General features: G+C 36.9%; 1 protein-coding gene across 1 annotated transcript in view; it reads left to right on the top strand.

Annotated features, from left to right (window-relative positions):
- DOK6 (docking protein 6) overlaps positions 1-26,427 on the top strand; it is a 238,320-nt gene that overhangs the window by 162,419 nt on the left and 49,474 nt on the right. Inside the window, exon 6 of the mRNA XM_071737070.1 lies at positions 14,269-14,407. Within this exon, the coding sequence (XP_071593171.1) occupies positions 14,269-14,407 (139 nt within the window). The remainder of the gene's footprint in view (positions 1-14,268; positions 14,408-26,427) is intronic.

Raw genomic sequence — 26,427 nt, 5'->3', positions numbered from 1 at the left:
GTCTACCAGGACCCCCAGGTCTCTTTCACCTTCACTGCTCTCCAGCAGGTCAGCCCCCAACCTATACTGGGACATCGTGTTGTTCTTCCCCAAATGCAAAACTCTACACTTCCCCTTGTTGAATTTCATCTTGTTCCTCCCTGCCCAACTCTCCAGCCTGTATACCTATTTCTTTTCTAAGATGTAGTTTTTCTGGAGGATAACTGGTAAATTCTTTGCTTCAATGGAATGGTTTTGGCCTTTACAGTCATTCACAGATGTATAGCAGTTCCAGAAATACTTTTATATGCTGGATATAGCAATAGTGTGAGAGCAGAAACTCTGGTGTGGAAATTTCTATGACAGTAGCTGTGTTCTGGTTTTTCATTAGTGAGTTAAATGCCATTAGCTGACAGAAGACATGAAGGCATAGACCCCAATTACTGTGTACAATCAAAATCATTCATTGTGTGGTTCACTACACTTATATAGGATCCCAATATCTATTGATTGATCTACAATTTGCACCTCAAAGTGCTCTTTCTACTAACATAAAATGTCATCTACCTGTTCCCACCAGAGGCACCTGGTACCAGGACATAACATTGTCCAGATGGCAAATTCCTTAGGTTATTTACAGCTCTTTGTCCTTCTTCAGGGTCAGTGAGTACCAGGGAATTCACAACACTCCTCTATCCCATGCAGGCCTGCTCCTCTGCTGTTCTCCTACAATTAGCAACAGAGCTTTATATATATGTATATTGTATATATATACACACATTTCCCAACTAACTTAAATATGTGATGTCATTGTACCCAGGACTGTGTCGGAATGTGTGAATAACTGCAGAAGTTACAGACTTTTAATTTTTTTTCCGTTGCTGTAGTTCTTTACAAATTTTCTTTGCATAAATCACACAGCAGTCATGAAGGTAATCAACATTTTCAACCATTACTTTAATTATTTATTATTTCCATTAATTATGTAAGAAATAGAAAAACAAATTCTGCTCCTGTATAAAAACCTATGGGTTAAAAAAAACAAAGACAATAATATTAAAAGTAAACTAATGTGGAGTCTGCAATCATTTGCTTTTTGTGTTAAATTGACTTTTCGTTTTTAGTTTTATGGCCATACAAATCACAAAATACCTAGGATATTTTGGGTCAGACATTTAAAACATGCTAAATAGCTGACACAGATTCTTCACCACTTCTCAACAGCTGCTTCCTTAATGAAAGCCAAGTTAGATTTTGTGCTCCGGCAAACACACACGCAAATACGTTTAAAGACACATATAAGATTATATGTGTTATCCCCAAAATAGGCATGTAACTAAAGAGGAAGACCTGAAAAAACTACCAAATTGACCATTTGTGAGTGATTTATTACATTTTTTAGGCAGTGGTGGTATATGCTGATTGACTACAAAGCCATGTGAATTTTTGTTCTCACAAAGCTTTCTACTAAAGAGAAAACAAGTCTAATAATTGAAAACCATGTCACAGCCCTCCTAATATTATCATACATTATGTCCCCCTTGAGTATTTTACTGCATCTCCATGTCCTTTCACTCTAATTTAAATTAAGTAAAGAACTATCAAAATATTGTCACACAGGGGAAATGGAGAGCAATTCACAGGCAGTGCTGGCTCAGTAGCATTCTAGAAAGTCAGGCCATTTTTGAGTTGTGCTTGACTGGTCCTGCAGGCTCCTTTAATCTTCCACTAATTTATAGAGTACCAAAGAAAGGTCTGTCCCTTAGCCCCTGTTAGAGGAAATGCTGTTAGCTACTGTGTCCCTCCTCATAGTACTTCTTGGCCATCGTGGTAAGTTATTACTATTATCGCACTATTAATAATGCTGTACTCTGTGGTGTGTGATTTATTTCTGCTGTGAGTTAGTAATTTGTCACATATTTTCTAAAAAGCTTCCATCTTATTAGAAAGAGGGGAGAGAGAGGCAGCAACTAATGGAATCCCTCAATCTCAGCGGCTCCAAAGATCATTTGATCTTTCTGACTTTTTGGAAGAAAACTCAGTACAGTGCTGTAATTCACTGAGATGCTTCATCTACTTGATTATCCTGCCAGGGGCTGAAAATTCAGATGTAACATTGCACTCTTGCACTCACATGGCTTGCTTGAACCTGTGCAACAAAACAGGTTTTCTTTTTTTTTTTTTTTTTTTTCTTTCTTAATTTTCTTTCTAACTCGGAAAATATCCCCCTTTAAAAACAAAACCAGGACAACGATACTTTAAATGAGCTACACTCTGGGATACACCTATACACTTTTTAAAAACAATATTTTGGGATGAATGACAGGAGAGATTTCATTTTCTTGAAACGTGCTATTATGGCTGAAATTTCATTAAGGTGCCTACAAAAGTACATAAAAATTGTCATCACTTATTGCAAAACCGCACTTATTATTTTTATGCAAAAAAAAAAAAAAATTGAGAGTCCCTGACTATAAGTATCATTTACTGTCAGGAATGGGATTCAAGAAAACTTCATAGTCTTGGTGACGATTCAGTGGAAGACCCTGAAGCTCTTTCAGATGATGACTGAGAGTGTCAAATCTTTATTTAATATAAGAAAAGGTTGGATCGTCTGTATTCCTGGTGATTTATTTGTCTAAGAGTACTGTCACTGCCACCAGAGGATAAAGAGTGTCAGAAGCAATGCAAACTACAGTGGTCTGGAGGAGACCAGGGCATGAGTGTGCTAGAGATGCTTGGTACACATTTTGGACTGCAAGTGGACCAGTTTGCTGAGTCTAAAAAACCACAAGAGACTGATGAAAATAGGAGGGAAGGGTTTTGCTGCAGGAGGACAGAATGGGTTAGGCACATGGAGTAGGAGGAGATAGGAATGTAGTGGTAAAATACATGGTAACACAGAAATAGATAGGGAGGGAGTTATCAGTAAAAGGAAAAAGTAGCTGATATTTTGATGGAACACCATAGAAGCTTTTGGGATAGGTGCAGCACTTTAGGAACAGCATCTGATCAGGTGTGGAAAATCTGAGCAAAAAGCAGCAAGAAGAGGTTGGCAAGGAAAAGTGCTTTTCATTGGCAGATGTTGACAGCACCATCTCAAATATTTCATTTCACAGGTACTTTGCCTTTTTATGGGACATTTTTTAAGCCCCATTGGACCAGTTTGTCAGAGGAAAAAAAAAAAAAGTTTGTATGATTAACTATCAGCCTTAGAAGTGCAGATGAAATGGAGGGCAGCCAAGAAAAAAGTGTTCAGTGCATGTGGTAGTGCCAAATAGCTGGTGAAAAGGACCATCAGATAAATTAGAGCAGGAATAGTAATACACAGAAATAGATATGTATATTAGCATTTATCTTGAGACTAATATTTTGTTCATGAAGGATACCTATAATATGAATGTTCCAGAGTGAAAAAATGGGGAAAGACTTTCTACCTAGGATACTCAGAATGGTTTCAATAGCATGGGTGAAATAGCCACAAACATGCCCAATATATTATGTGTAAAAATCCAGGGAATACAGGATCATGTTTTGCTGCATAAGAACTATTTCTGGATAAGAATATCCACTATAAATATGATTCCGTACATAAATGATATTCACCCTTTTCTTCTGCCACCTATAGTGCTTCTTTCTTGGATAGGTACATATAAATGTTTGATGAAGCCAGTAGGTATTGCACCTATAGTTCATGGATTTTTTAAAGCTGGCATACAGAATCATGGACAGAAAGGATTGATACATTCCAGTGTTCAGAGCAGTTCCATGACTCTTATAAATTTCTTATAAAAAAATGACTAAGGCAGCATATAACAGCAGATGCCTAAATTCTGAAATATTGAAGTAGATGAGTAAGCTCCAGTGTAAAAGTAGCTTTTTAGTGCTTTTCCACAGCAAAGATGATTGCTTTTTTTCATTTGACTTTCTAACAATGCTTCAAGTTCCCTGGGAAGAGAGCAGGCCTGCTGTGCTTAAACATTTTATGCATTAGAGAAGATGTATTTGATACTTTTAGATTTTACTATCCCATTTTTGTTGCTCTGTCTGTTTTTCCCCTCCTCTGATGGACTTGTCAAGGTGCATTTCTTGTCAATTAGTTGCATCCTGTGCTGTGCAGAAAAATAATCTGAGGGAATATTTATCCAGGATATGTGGTTGTACATGCACACCATGGCCATCGGTCTTCCTATTGTTACTTAGACCTTTTTGTTTTAAGCAAAACCTCACTAAAGACAGTGTAAAATGTGTCTATCCACAACATCATCAGTAGTTTCACAGAAAAGTCAGAAAAGATACACAGCTTAGAAAGCCTACTCAGCGTATCATTGCTGTTAATCAGAGGTGGAAATACACATTCATCAAAACATCAGAAAATGGCAAGCCAATGAAGTATTCTTGAAGTATTCTTGAAGTATCCTATGAAGTATTAGAAATAAGATATTTTCTGTAAATATTTTGTGATGTTATTATTGCACGTCCAGTTTACCACCAAAGGCATTGTTTGAATGCTTGTCTATGTGGATGTTTAGTTAAAGTTCAGAAGAGAAACATATTTTCAGTTCTTACTGTCAGCAGCTGAGAAATACAGATGGTTTTGGGTTTTTTCCCTTTTAACAAATCCCTACCTTGTCTTCTCCCTGCCAGTTTTAAAATTAGTGTTGATGAGTCCTTGGATATCACGAGCATATGTTAATTACTCATTAGTATATGTACATAGTGTGGTGAGCATCTCTGGACAATCCTGTGTGCCCTTAATATTTGCATATGAATTTCTGAAAATTCCTCTGTGACCACAGTGGTCACAGAAGTTGATGACATACCTTGAAGCTGGAGACTGTGACATTGAAAGCAGACAGCAGTGCTTCAATCCCCATTATAATAACATCAGAGTGTACAGAAAGTTTCAGACAGTGACTGACCACGAACACCTTAAGCAGTCCAAACCGTTATTGATCATACATTTAAAAGGGGGGAGAGGGCAAAGGGGAAGAGATACATGACATGAAGCTTGAAATGCTCAGTGTGTGCCCTTCATTTTTTTGCACTTTGAGTATGCCACTTTCAAAAGTGAGAGAGTGAAGCATTAGTTTTCTATAAACTGGGAAAACTGGCATTTTGAATACATTACCGTTGAGAGTCACTGATTCACTGTTTTTTCCTGGTTCTGTGGTTCTAAATCTGGCTCTACATTAGTTCATCAAGAATTTTTACTTCTGTTGTCTTCATATTATTCATCCAACAAAAATGTTAATTGCATTCATTCCTGTTCAGACTTCCAGAAATTTTCCCTCCTCTTCTTAAGTAGATATTACCTTATACTTTGATCAAAATGCAAGAAATATCTGTTTCCTATGCTTACTGTCAAATTTAAAAAGAGAGTAATGATGTAAACACAGTATCTGCTGCATCATGGTAGGTGTAATGAGTTTCCAATAGTGTTCAATACAAAGATGAGAGGCATTATAGGACAAATCCTCTTGTTGTTTAAATATGGTCCTGTGTTAAATTCTTAATGCCATATTTGTTGAGACACGGAGATGCAATTTTTTTTTATTCATTATTTTTAGTTTAACTTTTCATGATTAATTACTCCCAAGTATTGCTGGCACATGTATACAATAATGTCCAATGACATCATTTCTGAGCTCTCCAAATTCCTCAACTAATTAAGTCAAATGAACATACATTTTTGCAAATAGTTTCCTTCACTATTAATGTCTTTTAACTGTCAAATACCTCCTAAAAAACTCTTCATTTCCTGAGTGAGGATTCAGTAAGTTCAGAGCCGTGTGATGTGTTCAGAATTAATTCTGATTCTAGCATTCAGCATCTAAAAGGATTGCCATTTGCAACACATTGGGCAAGGATTAGTCCTAAACGTAATAGTGACTTTATAGCTTCAAAAAGGAAAAACAAAAAAAAAAAACAAAAAAGGATTAGAAAAAATGATCTTGGGGTACTAAGTTTTGTTGCTTCAGTTGTAGCAAGTAGTGATGCTCCGAATCTGTTCTTACACAATCATTTATTTTAAGTAGTAACAGCCTTATTTGGGCTTTATATCTAACTTTTTTTATATTTATCAAAGTCAGTGTTATTCATGTAGATAAATAACACATCACCATCACCTGTGTTGTGCTACTCAAGACAGGAAGAAGAACTGAGCAATACTGCTATGGGCTGTGTTTGTGTTCACTTCGGAATAACAGCTATTAACAAGGTGGCAGAAGCCCTGTGGGAAACATCTGCATTTGAATATGGTACCAGCTTTCGAGTCTTAGAATCACAGAATCATAGAATTGCTCAGGCTGGAAAAGACCTTCAAGACCATCTAGTCCAACCCTGTCCTAATCCTATTACCCTATTTCTGATGACCCACCACTAAACCTTGTCCCCAAGCACCACATCCAGACAATTTTTAAACACATTTAGGGATGAAGGCTCAACCACTTCCCTGGGGAGCCTGTGCCAGGGCTTAACAACCCTTTCTGTAAAAAAGGTTCTCCTGATATCCAACCTAAACCTCCACTGACACAACTTGAGGCCATTTCTCCCTGTCCTGTCATCTGTCACCAGTTCCACTCGGAACTTATATTCCTCTCATCCAAACGTGAGATGAAAAGAATAGGTAAACCTTGATGAGTTAAAAGGTTAATAAAAAAATTTAGCTATTTGTAGTCTTTGAAATCTCTTTCTTTCTCTCAGCCCAGTGTTTTTCATCATTCTGTTTGTTGCATAGCCAACCATAACTGCAACTTCTGTGGTAAAAGGATGGTGGTAATATATGAGCTCTTGGTTTATCTTTCACTCAGCTGCTAAGAACAGATACTTGTCCAAGATACTGTTAAATGGTATTTCATCATTATCAACAAGACCTGAGCTTTACAACATAACAGAACTAACAACATTTTCATGTTTGTCCTATTACTTAAACTGTCAAAAATGCAAATGTCTTGTGTATTTATGAGCATGTCAACAACTGTTTTTATTATCCTCTGTTTCTGATGTATTCCCTTTCTGTGAAGCATGAGATTATTTATATTTTTTTTACAGAAAAATTTTTATATAAAGTAGATTGTTTTGCAAATACATATGCATTAATTACCTACACTGATTTCTTAAATAAGGTGAACTGAATAATTTGCATGTGCAATCTAGACTCCTTCTTATTTAGATGTGCTAAAGAACAAATAGCACATTTCAATCTTTCTCATCAACATGCCCATATCATGTTTTATGAAACTATAAGCAAGAAGAGAGAGAAAATGTGGTGGTAGTAAAGTGTATGGGTTTCAACTTCTTAGACTCAAAAATATAATTTCTCACAAATATAACTGATTTTGTTTCTGTCATCTAAAACATAGAAAACAGAGCCTCTGTCTGGCATTACAGGCACAGCACAGGCACAGCACGTCTACCATTAGGAATGGGTATATTTCATAATTACATGTCAATCTCTACATTCTACCTTTTATGCATGATTCAGTAAAGTCAGCTTTTCTGCTTTTCATATTGTAATTAGTGTTGAAAATTAATTTCTATCTTTAATTCTTCAGCACTAGTATTATTTATTCTGATACATCAAAGTACTTAATATAGCTAAGTACATTTTGATGAGAAGAGATGGGAAAGCTTGGTAGCACCAAGTAAAAGTTGTATGAAAGAAGTCCTGGACAGAATCCTCTTTTTTATCGAAACCAAAGCTCAGGATAAATACTGAAATAATTTTTTTTCCACTGTGTCTTATGATGGACAGGGGTAAACCCAGTTGAAATGAATTAAAGAATTACAGTGCTAGGAGACAATTGTTGATATAATTCTGAGAATGATGCAGCCTGCTTTCTGAAAACAAACAAAAAGTGGAAAGCATCTGCCATGCTGGAATAGATTAGTGTCCCTGAAGTTTCAGCAGTGTGATAAATGCCCCACTAGTCTAAATGTGCTGTCACAGAGGGCAGAGCAGAGAAAAACAATTGTAGAGGCAACACAGAAAATGAGAACACAAAAGTATCCCAAGAGGCATAATTACCACTAGTACTGCACAGCAATCTCTCCTATCTGACAAAACAAATAAAAACATGTTTTATGAGAAAATTGTTATTTATGTTATATTATACCACTTAAATGGTCATTTGGTTTTGGTCAGAAAACGAAATAATCTTATAATGAAAAAAGTCTATTCACACAGAAAGTCTGCCTTTTAAAGGGAAATTTGTAGGGCAGTTTACCTCTGTTCATAAAGACTATCAGATTACTTATCAGACTAGCACAGAAATTTCTTTTACCTAACTGCATATAATATCTTAAGAAGATGTGCAGCTATCACATGGGAAGTATTAAGGTGGAGAAGGACTGCTGAATTCCTCTGAGTGATGGCATCCTAACTGCCTCATCAGTCATGTCCACTCCATCTCTGAGCACTTTCCTTCTCAGAATTGCAAAATGTTGCCATAAATGGTCTTACTAGGAAAGCTGTTTTGATGCCATGAGGGATGCTTTAGCTCTTTTAGTTGAAAACACTGAGGATGACTCAAGAAATACAAAATCTGACCCTCAACAAGTCTTCAGGGCTAAGCTCCCTGATCAAATTACTGAGCCATATCAGAAGTGTGATGGTGCTCCATGTTACCTGTATTAACTCAGGCCACATTCAAGGAGACTCCACGTGAAAGAAAGCTGATTTAAGATTAAGTACTACTATATATATCTCCTGAGTGTGTGCAAGAACAGTGAAAAGTTACCCACCTCAGCTGAAGTGCAATAACATGACAATAAACATTATGGAAGAATGTCTATAGACATCATGTATAATTACTTTTTTGTATTGTATATTCTTGCTGGTAAATAACCATCATTAAGAGGAGCAGGCACATGACTCATATATCAGATATTTGTCATTACTTTCTTCTCAGAACATGAAGTTATCAGGATACCAGTTTAACATTCCAAATAAAGCTCTGAAATGGTGATGAGAAAGCAAGGCAATCTAACTTGCAGGGTTAGGTAAATGTCTACCTCGGGTATGAGCAGTAGGCCACACTCATAAGATTTAGAGTCTGCTTGTTCTGGATGTTGCCCTCTGTATCATTGCTGTGCTTTCTGTTGATGATCTTCATTTCCCTTGCACCAATCTTTCATAGGACATTTTCCCCACTTCTACTGACCTTGGTCCAACTTCAGGTCCTTCTAACCACATCTGCTGTCAAAGTTCTACTCCTCAGCTAATTATACATTATACTTTGTGCTCATTTCAGTTTTTTATTATATTCTCCATTTCACCCATGGACCTTTCCTAGGTCGTATACATATCCTATTTATATAGTCATCTTTTCTTCTTAGGATTCTTATCAACATTTTTATATTTCTTCCTGTTTTTCTATCCTTTCAATGTAGAAGTTGACTTAAAATTTTATAAAATCATGGTTTATTTTTAAGTTGTTTTGATAAATATTGCTAGGTATGTAGGAAGCTTTTTACCTATATGTGCCCCATTCACAAAGGATTTATTTGCTTGTCTTGTGATTTTTTTCATTTTCTCAGATAATAGTGGGAGGAAGCAAGCTAGCAAGGCTGGAATTGGACCCTCAGGGGAGCTTTGCATTTATGTCTTAGGGAGGTCTTCAGGTTAGCTAGCTTGTCTTTCTTGTATGCTGTGTGAAATGTCCTTGCACAGAAAGAACAAACAGGATTTCTGCCAAAAAGACTTAGCTCAAGTTGAGGTAACAACAAACAAGGGAAGACCAAAAGTTAGATATCCACAATAGATATAGTGTTTGTGTGTCTCGTCTGATTAGCTAATTAAATTGCAGGCAAAACTGGTAGTTTACACCACTTTTTGGAAAATCAAAGCTGTAGAATACAAGAAATTAGTGGCTTAGTTCAGAGTTAAATATTGCATACCCAGTAGCTCTTTCCTGACTGACAGCCCCAGCTTCAAGGCTGAAAAGAAAGGCCATTTTTTTATTCACTACTCATCCTGTGACAGTTACATGTCTGGTCCCATAAGCAGCAGCATCTTCAGCCTACAGGAAATAAGCATTACCTAATTTCTGGGTCTTCCAATATGTGAGAAAATGACTCAAATTAACACAAATTAAGTGCAGGGTAAACAACAGAAATCGTATCCGGTTTGGTACTGGTAACTTCTAGCCCTCTGATTACTGGAAAATACCTATTCATTACCATTTTAATTTACAATTTAAAGTCCACTTTTATTCAAAGGACTAGAAATGCTAAACTATGCTAGTAGTTACTTATTATGTTTTAGTCATTGTATTTTAGTTATTAGCTATAGTTATCAATAGTAATCAGTTATTAATAGTAAAAAATTTATTGATATTTTTTCAGGGCCAATTTGAGAGTGTTTACTATTTTATTTAGTTATTTGTGTGTAGTAATATATACTTTTGAGTAATAAATATAAAATCAGCCTTTATTTCCTTAATGATTAATTACTTGTGGGTAAATAAGCCAATTCAAATCCATTTTAAAAATTGTTCAGATATATGAAGAACTAAAAATTTTTGAGTTACATTCATCACTTATCCTTTATTTTAAAAGTAGAACTTGGAGCAAATAATTGTTTCTGAAAGCATCTGCTTTCTGACAGCCTTTGTTGTTGTGAAGATGCTTTTTGCCCTTAACCAAAATAATGGAATGAGTCTGAGATATCAAATTCTTGTCCTCCCAGACAGCTGCTGAATATTGTACTGTTAAACTTTTCAAGTATTTCAACGGTGACATGAGAGCATGAGCCTCTATTTGCAAAGAAGTAGCATATGTAAATGGTGTTTAAATCAAGTCAACAGAGTTTCCTTTTTGAAAGGAATTTTACAAGGTTAATATATCTTATTCATTCTGCTCTAAAAGGCTGGTGTACCTGTAGTGAGCAGAGTTACTGAGAAATCATTTTGTGACGTTGGCAAATGTTAAAAAAAAAAAAATCTAGCAATACTGGTGTGTAAATATCTTTGGCTTGAACAGAAGCCCTAATTTTGAGTAAATGCAAGAACTTCCACTGTTGATCTCTGCATTCGGTTTGTCTGACACCACAAGTTTAGCTCTTACCTTCAGTCAACTAACAATGGTGATTGTGAAAAGCCATGTGCTGTATTTTAAGAAGTAAAAAAAAAAACCCACAATGATTTGCAACACTGTTTAACTAGTGATTATCTGCCTCATTATATCATTCTGTAATGCCACAGAAAAAAATGTGATTTCCTATTTCAGTCAAAGCATTTCATACATTTTAATGCATTGAATCCTGAAATATCCTAAAACGTAGGTTAATGGTATCCCTGTTTTAAAGTTGGGCAATGCAGAAATAGAGAAGCTAACATCAGCATTTCTCAAGCATCTGCAGACTGTTAAGTCTCTCATCAAAAAATTCAAGTACAAAAAAATCACTTAATTTTTTTGACAGTGAAGGTCATACTGAGTTGCTTGAACTGCACTACAAAACTGTGAGACTGACACGAAAAGAGGACGCCCTCACCTTTCTTTTCTTGTTTCTTTTAAGTATTTTAGGAAATGTATAAATTGAATATGCCATTAAGTTGACATAAAGTTATAATTAAGGTTTTGTTTACTACTATCAAAAATGCAGAAATCTATTTTGCAGAAAAGCAAAACCAGTTTATTTGTTCTGCTGAGTATGTTTTGACTGTAAACAGAACAAGAAGTGTGTTTCAGCTCATGGGCTTTTCCATTTCCCATGACCAGATAAGTAAAGGTCCTCTGTTTTTTGGCAAAACTCTTAGGCTTAGGAGAGAGCAACTTAGCCCTTTCCCTGTCTCCATCTCCATCATGTTTAGGTGTGCTTATATTTTAGTTTGTGTTTTCTTGTTCTACAAAGGCTCAAACTAATCTTAAAACATGTTGCAGCTTTTGGTGTCATAACTAGAACAGAATAGAACAGAAAATAGAAGAGACTAAACTAGAGGAGACTAGAAGGTCTAAACTCAGCTTTTCATCTGAGTAAAGCCATAACATCCTGAGGAGATGAACAGGAAAACTTCAATATGACAAAGGGAATAATCTCCTTGTTAAACAGATTACTAATAACAAGCTTAGATGGAAAAAAAGAAAGATTTATTCTAACTATTCTTGCTTTTACAGAACTCAGACACGTGAGATAGCAATTGTTTCATTCCTGGGGCCGTTAAGTCCTGTTAAACTTCAAAGCAAGTTAGGGGAATTCAGCACTTCAAAACTGATGCCCCTACCTCCAGTTCTGAGCAGCTGTGTGCATATCTTCCATCATAAGACAGGGAAGCCCACAACCCAGACTCAGGGAAGCTGCCCTGAGTGCCTTTCTGAGGTTGGTGTGACTTCTCCTCCATGACCACCCAATGCAGGTGGGATGCAGGATCCCACGGCACCATCCCGGGATGCCTCACCCCAAGCACACACAGGTGGTGCAGACCCTGATCTGATCAGCGGTGGTGGTGGCTAAAAGTTTTTTTCAGTCAAAACAAGCAGCAGCTTAACTCCTGAATCTTAATCATGCCCTGTTGCCTGCTTCCTTGTTTTTATCCCTGTTGGATTTTTCATCCTCTGAAACCAACAAAAAAGATCATATTTTGTTGCAGTTTCTGAACCCTCGTCATTTTTTCCAGACTTTCCATTTCACGCTGTTTGAATTTTATTAAGATCTCTTTACACAAAAGCAGAGTAACCAGCTATATGATGCCCTGAGGGACCTGAAAAGCTGTTGCCATAACGTTGCAAAACTCTGGAGACGTTTTATGTCTACCAGAAGCTCTTTGGAGAATTGTGGTTAAGGATATAAAGTACCTTCAATGTTTACAGCAGGGATCCTGAGCTCTGTTGGAATTTAATAAAAAAGCTTTCTTTTAAAATCTGTTAATTGACACACCATATTAATACAAATTAAATAACACCAGATTGTATTTTCTCTACATTTTGGGATGGGGAAGACTAGGTTTATTCCAGAATTCAGATAATATCAGGAATCATCCATTCTTAAGACTATGACTTTCTTTTCAACACTTCAGTTCATTGTTACCAACTATTTTCACCAAGTATTTTCCAGAAGCAAGTCTGTTTTATCTACTTCTGCCTCAAATACTTCCTATTAGAAAAATGTGCCCATTTTTCTAAAATGCTTTGTAATTTTCAGGCTTTCTGGAGCCATGCTGAAGCTACTGGGTTATTAAAATACAAACAAACAAACAGATAATAATTTAAACAAAATAATGTAAACAAAACATTAAAGAAATCTGGTATTTTAAGGCATCAAAAATCTTTCTGTTGTTGAAGAATGTTATGCAGTGATGACTCAAGCCAACAATTTCTTTCATCACAGATAACTGAAAATCTTTACAAGAAGTACCAGATAAAAAGGATATTTCAACTCAGTTTCTGAAATTGCAAGAAGAATTCTATAAAAATACAGAAATCAGACATTGATAACGTAATTAAACTAGTAATATAAATCAGTTGTATTGCACCAGTTTAATAGAATATATAACCTTGAACTAACACTCACTCAATAATCTAACATTATTTCCTCTCTATCTATATTTCCCAGCCCTCTTTCTCATTGGATTTATTGTATAGCATTCTTCTTTCTCAGAATAATGCCACAGCAATATCACAAATAAGAATAATAGCAGTTGCTCTCACAAAAGAGGAAAGTAAATTTTATTTCTGGGTTCATTTTTTTTTTCACTATTTAATTTTCTTATGCTACAGAAATGCTGTTGCTATAGTCAAATAGACCAAATGGCTTTTCTTAGTATCAAGATAACTTTAGATGCTGCTTCATATGAATGTACTCACAGAGCCAGTCATCATTTAACCCTCTTGATGCTGTCTTTCAATGCACCTTCTTAGAAGTGATCAGCCATACTGGCATTTTTAAGTGGTCAATATTCCCTTAAAATATCAGGTTTTCAAAGTCATGATGTGCTATGTATTTTTGGCATGAATCAGTTAAGAGAATTAAATGTAGCTTGCCAGTGCACATGAAACAATGCCTTAAATATCTGACTGTACTACCTCAAGTTTTTATCCCATGATAAGACTTCTTTCTCACTATCCAGTGGATGATTAAAACTGAATTTAAATGTTATGTTCATGAAGTTCTGGAAATGCCTTGGAATATGTCTTTCTTCAATGGTAAAAATAACTGTGGATGTTAAGGATCCCAGAGTTTAACTACAGAAGTCATCATTTTCTACTGCAAGGTGTGCACTTTTTATAATAGATAAAAATTACACAGTAGTAATATTTTTTTCCTTCTCTGCTACTTAAATCTTACTGCAGGATGTGTGACACAGGAGAAGGGCTGTTCACCTTTCAAACACGAGAAGGGGAAATGATATATCAGAAAGTCCATTCTGCAACTCTGGCAATAGCAGAGCAACATGAAAGATTAATGATGGAGATGGAGCAGAAGGCACGGGTAAGATCCTTTCAACTTCTACAAATTTTTAATGAACAAAATGGAGTAACAGAAGCCTGTGGATTTCTTATGACAGTATTATCTATGTGTCTAAGAAAAAAAACAGACTTTTGTTTTTATGTATGTTCCTGGTCAGGATTTTTCAGTGTGTGCTATATAATGATCTGATTTTTGTGTCGTTTTGGAACAGTGCATATCATTAAATGCTAGATCCATGGTTACCTTCTTGAATTTTGTGGCTCTGTTACTCAAAGATTAATGCTTTAACTAAAGCCAGCTGTGAGATGACTGTCAATGATTAAGTGTTAATTGGCCTCACAGGTGGAAAAAGAAGTCCAGTATATATAAACACTTCTAGGTGACAGCAGGAGTAATTTGCCCAAGAGAAATTACTTCTCCTACGCTATAACCAGCTATAAAACGTTAAGTCCAGAAATAATTATGTTTAAATTTAAGTTCAGAATTTCCATTTTGTACAAGTTATTTTTAAGGGAATACTAAGAAGTGTGTACTAAAAAGACAGAAATAAAAGAAAATAAAACAAAACAAAATAAAATAAAATAAGTACCCTACATGCTTATTAGGAATGGTCTTAAACAATCATTCTGGAAGACTCCACTGAACTTTGTCCCTAGAAAGAGATTTCAGAGCAAGTGCACCATTGCCAGTAACTCCCACTTCTTCCATTCCCTCACCCACCATGTACATTCCCACAGTCACATAAACACGGCTCACATGATCCTTCCCCCTTACACTCCATCACTGTCAAAATATCTTGCTCACACTCCTGAGAAAAAGGCTCTTGCAAAGGGCAAATTCAGACCTGTTTTCACCTCCTTCTCCTAATTACTTCTTGTATTTATTGAAAAAGAAATTTGGAAAAGGCTTAAATTTCCACGTCAAAAGTCTGTTACATTGAATGCTTCCCTCAGATTCTGTATGTATTTATAGGCTGAGAAATGGGAAGCCATAAAAAATTATTTGTTTTTTTATGAAGAAAGGTAGATTAATTTTTCAATAAAACTAGACAAAATAGAAGCATTTCCACAATAGTTGAGATGAATGAACTTTGGACAGAAAAAGCAGGAAGAGGAGAGTTCACAATCAAGATTAAAATAAGGTTAGGGACACGACAGCAGTTGCTGGAAAGTCCAAGACAAGAGTTGACAGAGTAAATAGAAAAGCTTCTGAAGTAGTAGAAATGCTGTCAAAAAACAGCTGCATTCTGCTGGGTGGAAAGTGAGAGAAAAAGCATTACTATAAATACAGCTACTTTTGAAGTGTCTACAGCAGTAAGAGAAATGAAAGCATTTTCATGCTCCTGTGATAAGTGCTTAGACCAGGATCACACAGGATTTCATTGTCATGGAACCACCACTTCCAAGTCTTTCACTTACTGGTTAGCAGCTTTGCTCCTAAGCAAAGCCATTTCCATTCTGCTGTCAGATGACTTCCTTGAAACCTCCTTTATGAAGCCTGTGGCCACATGGGACATAATATCAACCTCTGAGAGCAGACTGAGAAATAGAAATGACACATCAGTCACCAAGTGTACAACGGGCTAGGCTCCTGGATGTGGCTGCCCTGTGAACTGCTGTAGGATTTGTAGAAGAGGTGAGCTGTGTAAAAGAGGCTGAAAACCCTGTTGGTATTATACTTCAACTAGTAAGCAAATGTCATTTTGGTTTTGGAAGCTCAACTGCTCCTGGCTGATGGGGTGCTGAACTTCCAAGGTGTCATCTGCAGCATTTGAGTTGTATCGATATTAGAAAAGAATCTGTAGACATTGAATAGACCAAGTTTGTGTTATTTTCCCTTCATCAAGGATAAATGCTTCTCCAGAATCTAAATCCAACAGTTTCACCACATGCATATATATCTTTTTCTCCTTAAGATAAGAAACCTAAGTACAAGCAAGAGTATATTTTAAAATCAGAGCTCCAGAAGCCATGTCTTGTAGGTCTTCTCAAAGCTTGGTCTTTGATCCTTTGTATCTGTAGCTCTATACCTGGTTTTTTTTTCTCTTCCCTGAATCCTTCTGTGATGATTAGCTCATGTTTAATATTACAGAGTTGTTTTTTTTTTTCAGAAGAGGTGAAAATAATTTTTTTTTAAGTAAAGGAAGCTTAGTCGTACATCCGTTATTATACAAATCAGAAAAAGGGAAGAAATATAATTCCAACTTCTTCCTTCCAGTCATTAGAAGTTCTATATTAGAAGGGACTCTTGAATATTTGTGTATTCTGCCCTAAATTTTAACATATTTTAAGTGTTTAACACACTGCAATTTCATTTAAACTTTTCCAGATTATAAAGGTTGCAATCCAATATTATGAAAAGTGAATACAGTTTATAAAGGAAATGAAACTGCATTTTTTACCAGAGCAACCTTGATGAAATGTGTGTGTGTACATATATATATATAGATACATGATTTATTATTATAATGAATATACAGAGTTCATCACCTTACTGATAAAAAAAGCAAAAAGGCACAAAACACACAAAGACATATAACACAAAAAAAAAATCTGGCAGAAGAAAAAGGTAAAAATAGTTACTGCTGCCAGAGACTTGTCAGATGAAGGTATTTCAGGCAGCCACAGGCTACATTTACTCCATTTATGAGGTCTCTCGTACACAAAAATGCTGCCTCAGAATACTAAACAATAAATTCTTTTCCATGCTAAAATATCCATTACTCCAGCCAAGTAAGATGCTGAATAACCTGATAATAAGAGAGAAACATGAGAAGGAAACTAATTCCTCCCATTGCTTTTGAAAGGGCATGGGCTGGAAGCAAAATTGTTCTGTGGCAGCCAGTAGAGCACCAAGGCTGCATCATTGTTGTGACAATGATGCAGGAGAAGCCAAATCAGTTTAAGTAGGTACCCATGTGCACACTTTTGCCTTCTGCCCATTTCCTTTTCAAATTATAATAATGGAAGAAGAACCTGAAAAATGGGATCTATACTTCCTGGAATAGGTGTGGGTTTGAGTTGCTTATTGGTTTTACTATGATCAAAGCAGACTGGATTTTATCCAAACACAGTGACAAGGTGGACAATGATCTAATTTAACTCAGGTGGTCTTCCTTGAAGAAATGTGAAACTGGCAAAGCAATAATGTTTTGTGCTCACTTTGGTGCAAAAGAAAATTTGGGCCAATGCAAGCAATTAAATTGAAATTCTTTTCAGGAAAATTGTTACATATGTATATATATATATATAGATTTTTGTTTTCCTAGTCATTGCTTTTTTAATGGTTTAGTGTAACAGAAGTGGTGGTTTTTGTTTGTGGGTGTTTTTTTCAAGAGGAGAGGGTAATATGGGAGTCTTTTATTTGTTGTTTTACAGTATCAACATGAAACATTATTTTAAAGTAACAATGACCAGCTTTCTAGTTACAAGACTTTATTTAGTGCTGTTGTATTATCTACATCAGAGTGTTACCAACTCTGTTTTTAACACCTGAGCAGTCTCCATTCTTATATACCCTCTCTTTTCACAAACAAGCAGACCAGCACCCCCTTTCATTTTTGAATATAACATTTAGAAATCTGGTTGGATTGGCAGCCCTGGAACTACAAGTGACGAGCACAGAAGATGCACATCTGAGTGTCTAACATACAGCTTTTGTGTTCCTCCCCTGCCCCCAGGATGGGCTGCAAGCTCCTTCCACTTCACTTCTGTTAACTTAGGTGCTAATCTCAATTAATTCAGTTTGTTAATTTGCCAAAAAATAACCAGCTGAAAGGAAGCAGATTCTGCAGGGTTACTGAGCTGAATTATTTTACAGAGACATCAGTAAACCATTGGATCTTCTCAGTTCCCCCTTCCCAAGAAGAAAAGGAAAAAGCACAGTTCCCTCCCTGTAAACACCAGAATGCCAATGTTACTGCCACATGACACTGGAATTTAAGACCTGATTTTCCTCCCTAATACCAGCTTTGATCTTCTGCCATTCAGCCTTCACTGAAAGCACTCCTGTTGTAACTACTGCACCCCTAGTTGGAGTGTATAAAATGGAGTGTTAAGACCTATAGATGTTGTAACTACACAAATGAGAGAAGCATTCTAAGGAAATAGTCATACCTTTGTAACCTTATAAATCACTTTCTTCAAGAGCTGCCAGTAAAAAAGTGTTACAAGATCTCAAAAGAATAAAAATTTACAATGTGTAAAACAGTAATTCTGAATAAGATAGCACTAAAGTTGATGTTAACCAGCTGAACTTAATCAAACATCAGTAAGACTGAAGAAATTAGTGGTTAAGTTACAGAGTTTTGTAACTTATCATAAGAAATATTCTATGATACTTGATTTACTTTAGACAGCAGAGCTGTAAAAGTAAAGTAACTTTTGATTGTGATCCCTTTAAAATTTACCAGAAGATAATCACAGAATCCTGGAATTATAGAATGGTTTCTGTTGGAAGGGACCTTGAAGATCATCCAGTTCCAACCCCCCTGCATGGGCAGGGACACCTCCTGATAGATCAGGTTGCTCAGACCCCCATCCAACCTGGCCTTGAACACTGCCAGGGAGGGGGCAGCCACAACCTTCCTGGGCAGCATTTTCCACCCTCACACTACAAAATTTCTTCCTGATGTCTAACCCAAATTTACCCTCTTTCAGCTTAAAACCATTACCCCTTGTCCTATCACTCCATGCCCTTGTGAAAAGTCCCTCCCCAGCTTTTCTGTAGGCCCTTTCTGGTACTTGAAGGCCACTGTAGGTTCTCATCAGAGCCTTCTCTTAGCCAGGTTGATCAACCCCAACTCTCTCAGCCCATCTTCACAGGTGAGGTGCTTCAGCCCTCTGATCATCTTTCTGGCCCTACTCTTGACTCTCTCCAAGAGCTCCATGTCTTTCCTCTGCTAGGAGCTCTACCACTGCTCCACACTTCTTTAGACACAGCCCAGGATACTCTTAGCTTTCCTGGCTGCAAGTGCACCCTCCTTGTTGCCCAAAGGATCCTGAATTCCACCATTTTGTGGTCACTGCAGCCAAGGATGCCCTTAAGCTTCACATTATCCATCAGTCCATGCTTGTTGGTGAGAACAAGGTCCAGTGTAGCATAATCACCTTTTATAAAACGCAGAGTCTGTGTATTTCTCTTCCACTCATTATTTTAAAATCTTGTCTCTAGCATTCAACCTAATAGAAGTTAGTGAGTCATCATGATAGATTTCTGTCATTTAAAAAAAGAAAAATAGTGATGAGTTTATATATTATTATTTTTAAAAATAGTCATTAGGAGAGGAATAATGAATGTACCAAAGATGACAAATATAAATTGAACTGGGCTTAGGAAGAGGTTGGAGAAAAATGTAACTAAGAGCTACTCCTCTGAGTCATTGAATCTTACTCTTTCTTATTTGGGAGATAATGAGGACAATACCAGTATTTCATAGAAATGGTCTGAGGATAAATATAAATTACAGCATTGTCAGGTATGGTATTAGTAAGAATGTAAATAGAATGAACAATATAACTGTAAATAATCTTAGATTCAGAAAGGAAAAAAACCAAAAAACAAAATGGATGGAGAAAATAGCACTATTAGCTTCACAATGAAATTTTAGCTTTGCTCTGTAAACAAGTCTGCTTTATGTATTTCTTAATGTATTTCTGACTCAGTCGCAACCTAAACACAGAGTCTTTAAAATATGGATCAGACACCATCAAACACATTCATCACACATTCAAAATTTTCATTGTAAAATGGTGGGATTAATTTGAAATATCCTACCTTCTCCAGTGCATCTTCAGGGATTTTTATGGTTGTTATTTATGTCTTTATGCAATGGGATACTAACCAACTATTAATTTCAAGTTGTGAAGGATGGGAAATGCAGAGAGACACTAGTGGATGCTGCAAACCCAATGCCTACATTAAATATTTAGTGAAAATATGTCTTTTCAGCTCCATTTCAGCAGTGCAATTTCCTTTATATGACAAAGCTCTTTCATGTTGTAATTAGGCCTGGAGTGCATTTGGATCAAGTTTATATGTGGAAGAGAAAATTGAGAAGAAAATTCCAGACTTCATCCCGTGTCATGACACATTGGTCTCTTAGTACATTTTCTTCTGTAGCCAAATTATGTACAAGCTCAAGTACTGAGTTCATGAATACATAGATCACTCATGAACTCGTGTGGTTTATGTAAGCTAAAATACAGCCTCAGGTCAGTTACCCATGTAAATACTTAGCTAAATATTATTGCATTTTTCTCATCTGAAACTACTGTATGGTGCTGCCATATAATATTTGCTTAGAAATTTTATAACCCTGTAAAAAGCCATCTGCTTTACTGCAATACATAATTGGTGAATTTAGAGATCTTTTGAAAGTTACAGGTTAAAACTGAAATAACCTTGCAGCACTTCCAGCAGTAGAGGACATCTAGGGAAGTAAAGCTCACTGCTCCTTGCAGTGGGAATCTGTCCTACTTTGAGAGGACCAGGACAGAAAAAACTCTGCCTGGGACACCCCCCAGCAGCTGCCCAGGTGTGGATGTGGCTGCCATAATGGGGAACAGCTGAGCCCATGGGAGGAGAGGATGGGCCAGGTGACCCAAATGGACCAATCACAGTATTCCTTCCCATGGTGTTCTGTATAAAATGGTTCCCAAGAGAGCCCTTGGGTCTTCCCTGGTTGGTTTGCTGGCTGGGTGAAGTTCTGTATGTTTCTGCTGCTGCTCCTTCTTGTTTCCTCACTGGAGAAGAACATCATTCCCCAAGACAGGTCAACTCCTATCTTCCCAAGTAGAACTATCTTGGTTACTAAGACTGTTGTGAATTGTCACTGAGACCCTGGAATTGGGTACCCCCATCTGCTGCCCAGTCCAGTGTGGGACTTTTCCGATTGGGAAGTAATTACCAGCTGAGGACGGTAAGCTCCATACCTACATATTTGTTATTTGCTATTATTCCCTTATTAAACCTACCCAAGTTTTTTTTTCCAACCTTAAAGTCTCTCTCCCTTATTCCCTTTTTCATCTCCCCTGGGAGGGTAGTGGCAAATAACAGAAAGCATCTGTCACTGTCTAGTTACTGTCTAAAACAGTGACAGATTTATTGGATTTTATGGAACACTTCACAAATTTGCATGTCATCCTTGCACAGGAGCCATGCTAAATCTGCAGGTGTAGCTTATTAAAGTTCTGCTTTACTACATAAAATAGGCTATTAGTGAACTATTTGCTTTTGGCAACATTAGTGCCATTGAATGACTTTGTAATTGATCCCCTATATTTGAATCAAATATGTGATGTCATACAGTGGTACAGTTTGATTTCAATGGAAACAAACTGCATTGTAGAAAAATATTCTTTACCAGTTTATTCCACAATAAGATTTTTTTCCTGAAGTCAAAAGTGCTGTTAAAAAAAATCCACCCCTTATTTCCTTACTATGTGCCTGGATTCTCAGGAGGACACTGCAGAGAGTGTTTTTGTCTGGATGCTTGCTGTGAGTGTGACTGAAACTGCAGTATAGGGGAAGTCTTTACTATGGCAATGAAGGGTTAATGCAGCTGCTCTTCTGAAGTGATAAAGCAGGGGGGAGGGGAACAGAGCTATTTGTCATGTCAGAACCACTGCAAGAAGATAGAGGTTTGCAGAATGTGTAGGTCAGTGGCGTGGGAAGGTGTGAGAGCAGAGCTGGCAAGTTCTTGCATAAGGATGTATCAGATATTTTGGTAGCTGCTGATGTAATTCAGAAGCTGTTTTGCCGTTTGAAAACTAAAGCTTGCACTGGAATTTTGAAGGTTTTTGAAGCACTAGTAGTCATGAGGGCTCTCATTCAGAGCATGGGTAGAATTCAGCTCTTCCTTTGCCTGCTACAGTTTTGAAATCTCCATAGTCATTGGGCTGGATGATCTTGACTACAAAAAATTCTCTTTCTCCTAGGGACAAAAAGCCAAGTACCTCACAAAATAGATATGCATCTTAACACAGAAATTCTTTTTTTTTCCTCGTGAAATATTTCTAGGATATTTTGTATAATGTTACAGAGTTCTAGCTTTATGTCTATCATGCTGCTTGGAACTGACTGAAATCTGCCTTGCTTCAAATGTGAAGTAGTAGCTGAACCAAAATTGGTAATATAAGCTTCACAGAGGTGCCTCATAAGTGAGGCAATGCAATTCCTTGTCTGCAAGGAGGCTGGTAGGCTGCATACCTGAATCCTATGAACGCTGTTTTCCCCGTTCTCTTCACCTCATTGATATGTTTGCATGAAACTGTGCTGTACCATGAGCATTTCAGCTCAAGCAGCTGGGGTCTGGATAGTTTGTTGTAATGCAACAGGGCAAAGATGTTTGCATAGTAAGGTATCTAAGGATGCAAATCCTCCTGAGAATTTAGCTAATAGATGCTTTAAAAATCCATGTAGCAAATTATCTACATATCTAGGAGCTTTTGAAGAGGTAGGTACATGTTTCTTGGAAGTCAGGTATCATTTATTTCAGTTTTACAAAGCTGCATTTGAATATAAGGGGATTTGAAGGTTGGTGACATTGGCACATTTGTTTTTTGTCTTGTGTCTTTAATTTTCTTGTACAGAGCTATCCAAGTAGTTGGAGAGGCGCTGTGGAGTTGAAATTCATATTTGTTTCCAGATCATGAAGAAAGTGAAGAGCCAAAGAACTTTCCCTGAACAAACAGGGATTAGCAGTCCTATTTGCTAAAAGCCTGGGTTGGATGGGGCTCTGAGCAACCTGGTCTGGTGGCAGGTGTCCCTGCTAATGACAAAGGGTTTGGAATTACATGATCTTCAGAGTCCTTTCCAACCCTGGCCATTCTTTAAAAAGCTGTGGGTGTTAGGAAAAGCCACTGTAATTGTGCACTGGTTGTAACATGCCTGACTGAGCCCTATGTGCCTATTCTCAGCCCTCCACTCAACTAAACTCTGAGAAGCCTTTAATATGGAAGGAAAGTTTTCTTTGAGACTGTGTACATTTAAAACAACTTGCTTGTATAACTGTGCTGGTAGGTTTATAGCACCCTTTTAACAGAGCAGCAGGTTATGTTAAGTATTACTAGAAAAATAATTCTCAAGCCATTTCTCCAACAGGTTTAATTTTTTATAAATCTCATATCTGCTATTTTGAGCAAACTGTTTCTTTTAAAATAAACTAAAATAGCCTATAGAGCTCCTATTATTATTAACAAAAGTAATAGCCGATGAAGCTACCCCATGCTCTCAGGAGACAGATATTATTATAATACTTATACTAATGAGTAAAATGAGGCACAGGAAGATTAAGGCCAAATTCAGCTGCACATGAATTGCTCAAGGTCACAGACTAATCAGCTGTACACTGGGAATAGCACAGCAACAAAACAAACCCTGAATCATAGTTACTTATTCACAGAAGAATTAGCTTCTGAAAAAGTTATTTTTCTCATGGTTGTCATCAGTCTTTTGAACTATAGTATCATTCTGTGTCTGCTGTCAAGGAAGGCCTTCCTGTGTTTCAGCAACTCTCTTCAGGAAGAGTTCTTTATGTAACCCAGGAGAATAGTTAAGGCTTTGTCTCTGTCCCTGATAAAGAAGTTTGTTATTAAACACAGTGCTTTTCAGAGATGAGGAGATTTATAAAAAGTAATACTCTGAGAGGGGATAAAAAAATTCTCATAATAGCCTGAAAATTACTCTGAAATCCTTCTTGTGCCTTTTGTACTATGGCTCATCATGTACCTGTTGGTTGGATGAAAATTAGGTGAGATTCACCTTTTGCCTTAATTTTGATTTTTTTTTTTTTTTCCTTGCTTTCATTCCTTTTTATAAAGATCAGAGATTTTTACATTAAAATAATTTAAAATGATCTATCTGATTATGTTAAGATTGATGATAGATATTTAAAAAAGACACAACTGAAACATAGGTGCTTTTCCAAGTACAAGCTGTCTTTCAAAAATGCATTCATCAAAGCCTGTCCAGATAGGGGTTGTTTATGTTTCTTTTTTTTTGTCAGCCTTGGCTTGTTGTTCTGACATTACTTATATCTTGTATGATGCCAGCCATGCTAACAACTTTTATTTATCAGCTGCGCAGAAATCGGTTTTAGGAGAAATGTAAGATAATGTTGCAGACTGCACAGACTCTGTACTGCTGGTTTGACATATTTCACTTACTAAGAAACTACATTACATAAAGATGTGCAGCTACTACAGTAATTAAAATAATGTCAGGTTAGCCCACTGGCACAGCACATTGCATTAGTGCTTAGATTTTCAAACCCATTTACTATAGGATCAGAAAAACTGGCATTGGAAGGGACTGCTGGTAGTCAGCTCACACAATCATGTGTTCAAAGCAGAGACAGCATCAAAACTAGGTCAAGTTACCCAGGATCTTATCAAGTCAGGTTTTCAAAACCTTAAGAATGTAGGTTTAGGGTACCCATTCCAGCTCATGTCTTCTGTTATGAAGAATTATGAAGAATTTCTTCTTAGGTTTGTCTCAAATTTCCTTTGCCATGGCCTGTGACTGCTGCCTCTTGTCCTTTCACTGTTCATCTCTGGTAACAGTCTTCTCTACAACATACTTTTAAGAAGAGAGAGTGAAACTGGTGTTAGATTACTCTTAGTCTTCTCCTTCTCATGTGGAATAAATATTAGACACATAATCCAGCATCACTGGTGATATTCTGCTCCTTAGAGGTTCTCTGCCAGGTTCTCTCCAGTTTGACATTTCTATTTTGCCAGGGCCTACACACAAAGACTGTGAATACAGCTGAACTTCCACATGTGGTTTTACAAATGTCAAATACTGGGGAAATGTGACTTCTCACCATCTGCTGGCCAGACTTTTTCTAATGTTATCCAGTACGTGGTTAACCTCTGTCACTGCGCACGTACTCTGACCATTTGTGTTAGCACCAGGACCACTAAGTCCTTCTGGCAGATCTGTTACCAAACAAGTCTTTTTACCAGGCTCTAGTCATGCATTGAGCTGCCCTGACCCAGCTGCAGCATTAGCATCTGCCATTGCTGAGCTTAATGAGATTCCTTTCAGCTCTTTCCTCTGCCTTGCTGAGGTCACTCTGAATGTCTGGATGTTTGCTCACACCCCCCTGTCTGGGTGTTTGCTCCCCCTAAATCAATGTAATTCCCAAATTTGGTCAGGATGGATTCTGTCCCACTGTCCATGTTGATGATGAAGATGTTAAAAAGTATTGGAGTTCTGACCCATCTAAACTGCAGGAATAGTTTTTTTCAAAACTTGTTCTGCAGTTATTCAGCAGCAGGGCTTAATGAAGATTTTCTATGCTATGGTAGAAGTATACATAGCTTTGTTACTTATGACTTCTCAGGATAAAAATTGCTAGTCCCATCACATATTCAGTCTGTCAGAAGCCATTTCCATAAAGGTAGCTGCCAGGCAAGATTCATATGGATTCGTACAGCTGTCTGCTGAATGTGTCTCTCTACAACATCTGTGATTCAAAATCCATTGACAAATCAGCATAGGTTCTTGTTTGTAGAAAAACTTGTGGTCTCTTCATTATTTTTAATTGTTTCCTTGTAGAATATAGTGGTAAAAGTTGCAGATGCTACTAGCTGGGAAATTTTGTTAAATCATTTGTAAAATGATGTAATTTGTGTAGTGTTTCCCACATATTGTTCAGTTATCACCTTTACATACATTTTGTATTACAGGAAGAAAAAAATGAAATTATGGAGTTGCAGATTTCCATGGCAACAGCTATAATTCTCTTTCCTTTGTTTCATGAAGCTGGAACTTACCAGCACAGAGGCAAAGGATTGTTTTGTTAAAAATGGCAACTATGGATTTCAAAAGAGTTGAGTTATGCAGCATGTGGTCGTGCATCTACAACTTCTGCTACACCAAGCAATTTTGCCAGGAAAAAAACCCACCTGAATTATGGTCTGAAAAAGAAATTATGTGGAGGAAGATTGCCAGTTCTAGCATTTTTTAGGCTGATGCAAGTATGTTGAAAGATACAGTAATTTACAAACACTTGTGTGTTTCCCCCTTTCCAAATT

The sequence above is a fragment of the Heliangelus exortis genome, chromosome 2 (genome assembly GCF_036169615.1).
Source record: "Heliangelus exortis chromosome 2, bHelExo1.hap1, whole genome shotgun sequence".
Lineage (NCBI taxonomy): Eukaryota > Metazoa > Chordata > Aves > Apodiformes > Trochilidae > Heliangelus > Heliangelus exortis.
The sequence above is the reverse complement of the archived record's forward strand: the minus strand, read 5'-3'. Positions and strand labels throughout refer to the sequence as shown.